Genomic DNA, 9,614 nt, shown 5'->3' with positions numbered 1-9,614 from the left:
ATCATTTCACTTCGCTTTATATTCTTCCATAAGTTATCTTTTGTTCTTTTGCATGTGATGAACAATTGGACATAAAATAAACAAGTCCACTCCCTCACTTCATCTAGACCACCCGGCCACTCCCTCCTATTTAGACCAACAATTGTTTTATTTTTCACACTACTTCACTTGTGCATTTTGGATGTGAATAAAAGATGGTACATCTCTCTAAAATTAATATAGATCAATTACTAAGATTGTTAGTAATTAAAATAAATATTCACTAATATTTGTTAGTAATATTTACATATTATCAAGGGTATATCTTATCAAATATCTAGTTAATATTTGTAAGGTATTGGGTTTAGTTCTTGGGTGCACATTGTTAGGAGATCTTCTCATTGAAGATTTGGTAAGAAGGATCATCCATTATTTTAAGCTCAAGAACAATCAAGATAGGAGATCTTGATTGTGCCTATATTACCATCAAAATCAATGTAAGGAAATTGTTTTTCCTTAATCTTTATTATTATGCTTTTATATTATCATGCATGTTACATAGATCACTATTAAACATATTATGAGATAATTTGTTTTTAATTAGAGAGTCTAATTAGGATCTACGATCTTTCATAAGCAACATCATTAATATGATCAAATGCTTCTTCGAAAGTGTGAAACGTATAATCAAATACAAATTTATCACTATAATCAACACAATCTCCTTGAGATTCCTCAGCATTTTCCTAAGTTAAAAAGTTTACGCAAATATTTTTAAAAAAAGGACGAAACATGTGAAAAACACAAAATGGTCTGGGCCAAAACGTGTGAAAAAAACGCACATGTCTGGGCCAAAACATGTAAAAAACACGAAAATACCTAGGCTTAATCGTGTAGATCACACGTTTGGGCCTGATCTGTTTCGTGTGATCCACGCGTTAAGACCTGGTCACTTTCGTGTGGTTTACACGATTAGGCATGGGCTTAGACGTGTTTTTCACACGTTTTCTCCGGGACAAAATCATACATCTGACCCAAATTCAAATTTTTTGCAACTCGACATATATAAAAAAAACGTGATTTAAAAATTTAAGATACTCGATTAATACGTTATTTTCTGTGTTACCCTTGTTGTTATTATCGTAACCAAAACCGCTTCCCTTTTCCGTGTTACCCGTGTTGTTATCATCGTAGCCATAACCGCTTCCCTCGCCTTGATCATAACTATGATACTCATTGTAATATCGATAATGTTGTTCGGCATTCCAATCATTTTCGAATTGATTTCCGTCGTAATTGTACGAATTTACATTAGTATACGATTCACACATGTATCGGAGAAATGGGTTATCGCCACCCATTTCCAATTTATCGAAAAAAAATGTAAAGAATATTTTTTTAGAGAGAGAAGGGCAAAGTTGTCAAGTTGGAAATGAAACTAGGGGCGGCATGAGTAAAATAGGGGCGGCATTTAGCAATTTTGTTGTTATTTCACAAATACTCATTTGTAAGTTCTCACGAATCTATCCGTCACAAACTTTGGTCATTTAAAACCTACATGAATAGATAAAAATAAATCATTTGTAATTTTTCATAGCCTCTAATTTTTGTCTTATCTACCTATATTAATGATATTTAATCCGTCACAATTTTATTGTAGTTATTTGGCAATTGAAAGGGCCATCTCTCCATCCAAAAGTCCTTAGTTGACCTTCATTATTCACTCCTCTAATATATACTCCCTCCGTTTTTATATATAGTTACCTTTTTGTTTTCCGAGGTGATTCTTTGTCTTCAATTTTTTTTAAAAATATAATAGTCCAAAAATTATAAAAATTATACAATAAATTCTTTATGAAAAGAGCTTTTATATAACTATACATTTCATAATATTTTTCCTTATATTTTAAGAGATATTGAAGAGAGAGGTGAGTGTCTCGAAAAGTGAGAATGAGATATATAAAAACACAGAGGGAATATTTTATAGTCTCGCATATGATTATGTAAAATGTACAAATAAAATAGAGCTTAATAAATCGTTAAGTTTCAAGTATCTTTAGCCGCTTGATAAACATTTTTATAATAACTATTACCGAATCATTTACTCTGTATCTATTTACATAAACAAATTCTTATTTACTATGAGCATTTCTGTCTTAAATATGAAACGAATCAAATAGTTAGATGGATAAAAAGCAGAATACCTTGGAAATGACAAAAAGTTTATCTCATCTAACAATATTAATTAATATTTCAATTTATACTTAAAAACGAATTTGACCGTGCTAAACAAGACTAAATGATCTATGTATTCATCCGATGCCGTCTACTAACACATTAAAAAGTAGGGTCGAACTTTTTATTTCCTCCATGAGGAGTTTTAGAAATTTTGTTGTGTAGCCTCCTAAATTAGAGATAGTTGTAAGATAAACTTTATGATTTCATTAATGAAATTCGTCCCAAGAATTAATATAGACTTGAATTAATTCAACCCTAATACAATCAATAGACGAAATAAAGGACTAACCTTGGTCCATGTCTTACAGACGCAATCAATACAATAAGAAGTATAAGACGATTGATTCTCCTCCTTAACCCTTACCTTTATGTTCCTTTGATGATGGAAGAAGAAACTGACTTTCACTTGTCACTTCTTTAATGTACGTATGTTCTTTTTGTTTTTTGTCAGGATGAATTATTATATTTGCTTTAAACTCCTGTATAAATAAATATACTGCGTACCTTTTCGCACAACCGAGACCCGATCGTACCTTTTCGTGAAAGATGGGATATGTTAGGGTAAGGTAAGAGGGAATAATAATTCCCGGACTTTATTTACATTAATCGAATCCGATCCATCACAGAGTCGTCTTTTATATTAAAGTCTCGTAAAATTTAAAATGAGTTTAACTTGCATTTAAACCCGAGACACATAGGGCACTCGAATATTATAAAATATTCTAACATTCTCCCACTTGGCCTATGTGTTGTCTTGATGGTTCAATAACTATAATATGCACTTTTATGTTAAGCTCACTTACTTTTATATCCTTATCGAATTAGAACTAATTGGATCATGACGGTCACACATCATTTATTAATCGACATGATTCCTTCCATATATCACAAATCAATTCCAAATCGAGGTCACCTTTAATTTTGAGAAGAACATTAATTCTCACATTTAGTCACATGTAATCCAAAAACTGTAATGTATACATATACTATAATGATTAACATGTCTATTATAACAGAAACAACACTATAAGTAAATTCTAGATGTCATATTTCTTACAAGCATATTAAATTTATAATAACAAGGCATTTGATACAACACCCATGCGTTCTACATGGCCAATGAACGCCTTAGGTGTTAATCCCTTAGTTAATGGACCTGCTACCATTTTATCCGTTCTTATATGCTCAAATGACACTCTTTGCTTCTGTACCTCCTCTTTGACCGATAAGAACTTTTATTCCATGTGCTTACCACCCTTGTATCGTTCTTAGAGAAGAAGACGGCTGCAGAATTATCACAATAAATTCTCAGCGGCTTGGCTATGCTATCGACGATCCCAAGTCCCGAGATAAAGTTTCGCAACCATATTGCATGAATAGTGCCTCAAAGCATGCCACAAATTCGGCTTCCATAGTAGAAGTAGCAATGACATACTGCTTCCCACTTTTCCATGATACTGCCCCTTCAGCTAAAAGGAACAAGTAGCCAAATGTTGATTTTCTACTATTAACACATCCGGCATAATCTGAATCTGAATAACCAATCACCTCAAGATGATCGGATCTCCTATAAGTAAGCATGAGCTCCTTAGTGCCTTGCAAGTACCTAAGGACCTTCTTCGCAACTTTCCAGTGGTCCATCCCGGGATTACTTTCGTACCGACCCAACATTCCAACAGCAAAGCTGATGTCTGGTCCAGTACATGTTTGAACATAGTTCAAACTCCCAACAACAGATGCATAGGGAATTCTCTCCATTTCTTTTTGTTCCAGATCATTACGGGGACATTACATTTTACTAAATTTGTCCCCTTTCTGTATAGGAACTATCCCTGCGGAGCATTCATTCATTCTATATCTCTCTAAAACTTTGTCAATGTAGGCTTTCTGAGACAACCCTAACAATCCTTGTGATCTATCACGGAAAATTTCAATTCCGATTACATAGGATGTCTCACCCATATCTTTCATTTCAATGTTCTTAGATAGATATTTCTTTACATGATGCAACATGCCTAGGTCATTCGCAGCAATCAAAATATCGTCAACATATAAGACTAAAATAACAAATCTGCTCCCACTGATCTTAATGTAGATACACCGATCGACGGTAATCTCTACAAACCCATATGACGTGATGGTATTATTAAACTTTAAATACCATTGTCTAGAAGCTTGTTTTAGTCCATATATGGACTTCCTCAGCCTACACACCTTATCTTCATTACCCGGGGATGTAATTCCTTCAGGTTGGTCCAAATATACTTCTTCCTCAAGCTCACCATTTAGAAAAGCGGTCTTTACATCCATTTAGTGAAGCTCTGGATCATAATGAGCTATCAAAGCCAAGACAATTCTTAAAGAATCTTTCTTTGACACCGGAGAGAAAGTTTCATTATAGTCAATGCCATCTTTCTGAGTGAAACCTTTGGCAACAAATCGAGCCTTATATCTTTCAATGTTACCTTTAGAGTCCCGTTTGCTTATAAACCCATTTTGACCCAACGGTCTTAGAACCCTCAGGTAACACTACTAAGTCCCATACTTTGTTGTCATCCATAGATTTCATCTCCTCTTTCATTGCAATTGACCATTTTTCAGAATTATCACTTTCCATGGCCTTATAGAATGAGACGGGGTCCTCACTAATGCTCAAGTCACATTCAACGTTATATGTCTCGTAGTCATCTGGAATGGCTTATCTTCTTTCTCTTATAGATCGCCTTAATTGTTCCTCTGGAACATTGGCTACCCTTCTTTGCCTTACAGGTTGCCTTGACAGTTCACGTGCCATATTATTCTCCCCTTGAATTGTGACTTGATCATCATTGTTATTGTCATTTTGTTGGTCTTTCACTTCATTTAATTGTTGTCCTATTATGTCATTTGACTGTGACGACACGATTGGTACAACAATTTCATGTGCAACTTTAGGAGAAGAAATTTCAACCTGAATTTCTTTAATGTGCACTTGTCGTGGTTCAATGCTCCCACTAGTTTGACCGTTCTCAATGAATCTAGCATTTCCAGTCTCTACTATTCTCGTACTGTGATTAGGACAATAAAATCTATACCCCTTTGACCTTTCAGGATAGCCAATGAAATAACCACTGACTGTCCTAGGATCTAGGTTCTTTTCATTCGGGTTATACAACCTTACTTCAGCTGGGCAACCCCAAACTCGAAGATGTCATAAACTCGATTTCCTTCCCGTCCACAGTTCATAAGGAGTCTTAGGAACTGCTTTACTAGGAACCCGATTTAAAACATAGGTTGATTTCTTTAATGCATAAATCCATAGTGAAAGAGGTAAAGAACAATTACTTAACATGCTCCTAACCATTTCCATTAAAGTACGATTCCGCCTTTCAGCAACACCATTCTGCTGAGGTGTACCGGGCATTATATACTATGCACAAATACCCCTCCTTTCAAGTAACTTTGCAAATGGACCAGGACATTGTCCATTTTCAGTAAACTTTCCATAAAACTCACCACCTCTATCAGACCTCATAACTATCACTTTCTTTTCTAGCTCCCTTTCCACTTCATTTATGAATATCTCAAGGACATCCACAGAATGAGCCTTTTCATGCAACAGATAAGTGAAACCATAACTTGAAAAATCATCTATAAAAGTGATAAAGTACTTTTCACCACTCCAAGATGGAGTGTCAAAAGGTCCACAAATATCAGTGTGTATAATTTCTAAAAGCTAAGAGCTCCTTGTAGCTGATTTCTTTACTGTATGTTTAGTCTGCTTACCTTTAATGCAGTCTACACACACATCTAAGTCACTAAAATCCAATTTAGGTAGAATTTCATCTTTTACCAACCTTGTTAACCTTTCTTTGGATATGTGACCTAACCTTCGATGCCACAAGTAAGCTGATTTTTCATTCGATGCACTATGTTTAATACCTTGACACTCAACATAAAATAGGGAATCAGAAAATTTAACATCAAGATTGAACCTATAAAGTGAATCAATCAAAGTACCACTACCATAAAGGTATGCATTACGATATATTGAAAATACACCACGTCCAAACTTGAAATTAAAACCTAAATTATCCAATTTACTTAATGATACAAGATTTCTAGCACAATCAGGTACATAGAGACAATCTGTAAGATCTATATGACAACCAGTGTCTAAGATTAATCTGTAAGTTCTAATGCCCTCAATGCGTGCCTTCATTCTGTTTCCCATGGATACAAACTGTTCAGCTCCTCTTATTGGCTGGATCATACGATATCCTTGTTTAATGTGAGAAATATGAGTAGTTGCACTAGAAACTAACCACCAAGTATTATTAGGTACTTCAATAAGATTTGATTCAAAGCAAACAAAACTATAATGTTTACCTTTCTTTTCGAACCATGCCTTCCTTTTAAGACAATCCTTCTTGAAGTGTCCAGGTTTCTTGCAAAAGTGACACTTCTTTTCTTTCTAGATCGCACTTTCAGGTCCTTTAAAGAAAGACTTTCCCTTCATACCATTCTTACCCTTCTTACTCGGTTTAGCCTTACTGCTGCTGGCACCATCATGACTCAGGAAATGAACAGCTTGATCTTTCATCTTCTTTAATCTCCCCTCCTCTTGTATAAGCATGGCTTTTAACTCTTGATAATTCCATTTATCTTTTATGGTGTTATAGTTCACCTGAAACTGACCAAACTCATAAGTTAGAGAGTTAATGATGAATTGTACCAAGAAAGTATCACTTACGTCCATCCCTAAAGTCTTCAACTTTGCTGCCAAGTTAGACATGTGTGTGGTCGAGCCCTCTTGAGAGATTTAGTTTTCGGTACTTGTCGTTAGGAGCACCTAGACCAAAACAATATTTATAACTCCACAAACAACTCTACTATTAGTAAAGAGGCAAGTAAAGGTCAGATCCCAAGGGACGGGTATTGAAGTGAGATTTTCCATTGCAAGTAGCGGTGTCTAGGGGTGTCACAATTTGGGGTTGGAATAGAAGATCACTAAACTAAATAGCAATAAAAGTAAACAAGCAAGATGATTAAAAAGAGATGTAAACAATTGATAAAAGGCACTAGGGTGTCATGGGGTCATAGGGGATTCATTGGAATTGATCATACAAACATATTCTCAAATTATAAGCAAGCAATTATTGTTGTGATGGATCGAGTTGGTTTATATCTTACAATCCTAGGAAAGTTTAGGTCTCGGAGCCGAATCGATTAGATTGTACAACACCTACAAGTCGACTTAATCTTCCCTACTCAACTATATGCATTGTCTAATAAGACTCGAGTTGGTTTATGTCTTACAAGTCTCATTGAAATGGTAAGTGATGGGTAAAAAATGCAAGGATTCATAGGCTCGCATTTCATCAAACATAACATGTGCATAAGTTGAGATCACAACAAGCAAGCAAATAAACTATGAAAACATATTAAATTAAGCATGAATCATCCTCCATGTTGGTTTCCCCTAATTACCCATTAACCCTAGTTAAGGAAACTACTCACTCATTATCATGTTGAACATGCTAGCAAGGTTGTCAATCATACCAACAAAGTAAAACATGATGAATAAATGAAGATGATTAACAATAATTAAAAAGGGATTAACAGAATTATACCTACTAATGATTCCAATAATAAAGCAAAGAATAATAGAAGTACTTGATGATTGATTGAAAGGTTGTCAATCTCCCAATAATAACCCAAATAATCTTCAATTACCCAAAATGAAAGATGAACAAAAGAGAGATTAAGGAAATGAGATTTGTATTAAGACATGATTAAAAGTTGATTACAAAATTAAAGAGAGATTAGAATGATATAAACTACACTAAAGATTGATAAAAAGAACAAGATTATCTAATTAGACTAATGGGGTATTTATAGTGGGGATTAGGTACACAAATTAGGGTTTACTAAGGGCTTAAATCACGATTAAGTCCTTGAGGAATCACTCCTCTCAGAAAAATATGCGAGTCTCCTTTTTGCTAGTCTTTCCGAGGTATGCGCATCCTTCATAGAACAAGAAGAAAACGGAATAGCTGTAACACAATCCGAGCGTCCAGGGCACGGGACGAGCGGATTGTCTGGCTTTTGGATGAGCGGATTCAATGGCTGGACGGGCGGATTGTGGGTCTTTTGGACGAGCGTACCTCTGAAGAAGACGCTCAGATTCCTTGTCTTGGACGGGCGTCCAAGGGGCAAACCGCTCGGATTCTGAGTCAGCTTCTTCCCTTCTTCTTTTCTTCCTTCTTCTTCATTCATATAATCCTTGGGGATTTCATCAGAGATGCAAGGATCTTTTCTCATCATTGCCCAACTACTACAATATGTACAAAGGCCTTCTAGTCTTGTTATCTCTTTGATGCTTGGTCATTGAATTCAATCAATTTAGCTCCATTTTGCCATGAAAATGCAAGGTTTGCACTCCTTTCCTACCAAGAGATCAAAACCTCAAAGAATATGCAAAACAAAGGACTAAAGACAATAAATGACCTAAATATGCACTAAAAAGCATGGGAACAAGGCTAATTCGGGGACTAAATACGCTCAAATAATGGTCACATCAAATATCCCCAAACCGAACCTTTGCTCGTCCCGAGTAAAGAGGTGACAAAAACTAGGACCGTTATTTAAACTAACCTAATAGCATAGCCGATATGAGACAATTAGCGGGTCTCACTCCGCCCCTTCAACTCACAACAAGACAACCATGAGGTAGGATGCCTTCTTGTAAGGCAAGGTGGGTCTTGCCAAAATGGCGACACATCCAAACATTAAAGCACACAAAACAAGTAATAGATGCATCTACAAAAGAACAGCCAGTTTCCTCATCTAAGTGGCGGAAATTATTTACAAGGGAAGCAATTCAAGGGTATACACTCCTTCATAGATGCAATTTCTTCAAACTACTAAGCCTAGAAGGATACCAATAAATCACCTCCAAGTTGTGTCAAGCTAGGGTACCTTTGTCCTCAATCGTCAAATGCTTTTGTCAAGAATAGACTCCCTATGGTGTTAGAAACACTGGAGGATCGCGGAATTCCCCTTCTTGCCTAGACAAGAAGAAGGGTCGTCCCCTCTCTACCATGCACAAAAATGGATACGATGGATAAAGGGATCGATAGAATTTGAGTTTCATTTGGGAGTTTGCTTTTGTTTTAGTTTTTGTCCCCAATTTCTTGTGGTATATAACATTTGAGAACACTTTCTTTTGCCATTTCTTTTGATTTTTGGCATTTTAACACTTGACAACTTTCAACTTTTTGCATTTCTTTTTGAAAATTTTCAAAGTCACCCCATATGTAGTGAGGATGCCTTATATTTGAAGCATAAGAGTTTTCATTTTGTTACTCCTCTTTTCTTTTGATGCATTTTTCAAACTTTCTTTCACTTTTCATTTC

At 35.5% G+C, this 9,614-nt stretch overlaps 1 protein-coding gene across 1 annotated transcript; it reads right to left on the bottom strand.

The window, feature by feature from the left end:
- Window positions 1-3,537: 3,537 nt before the first annotated feature.
- LOC141631138 (secreted RxLR effector protein 161-like) lies at window positions 3,538-3,975 on the bottom strand. The gene has a single exon (XM_074443848.1). It carries the CDS (start codon window positions 3,973-3,975, stop codon window positions 3,538-3,540), a length of 438 nt encoding a protein of 145 aa, XP_074299949.1.
- Window positions 3,976-9,614: the final 5,639 nt, after the last annotated feature.

The sequence above is a fragment of the Silene latifolia genome, chromosome Y (genome assembly GCF_048544455.1).
Source record: "Silene latifolia isolate original U9 population chromosome Y, ASM4854445v1, whole genome shotgun sequence".
NCBI classification, from domain to species: domain Eukaryota; kingdom Viridiplantae; phylum Streptophyta; class Magnoliopsida; order Caryophyllales; family Caryophyllaceae; genus Silene; species Silene latifolia.
This window is presented reverse-complemented; position numbering and strand designations above follow the sequence as displayed.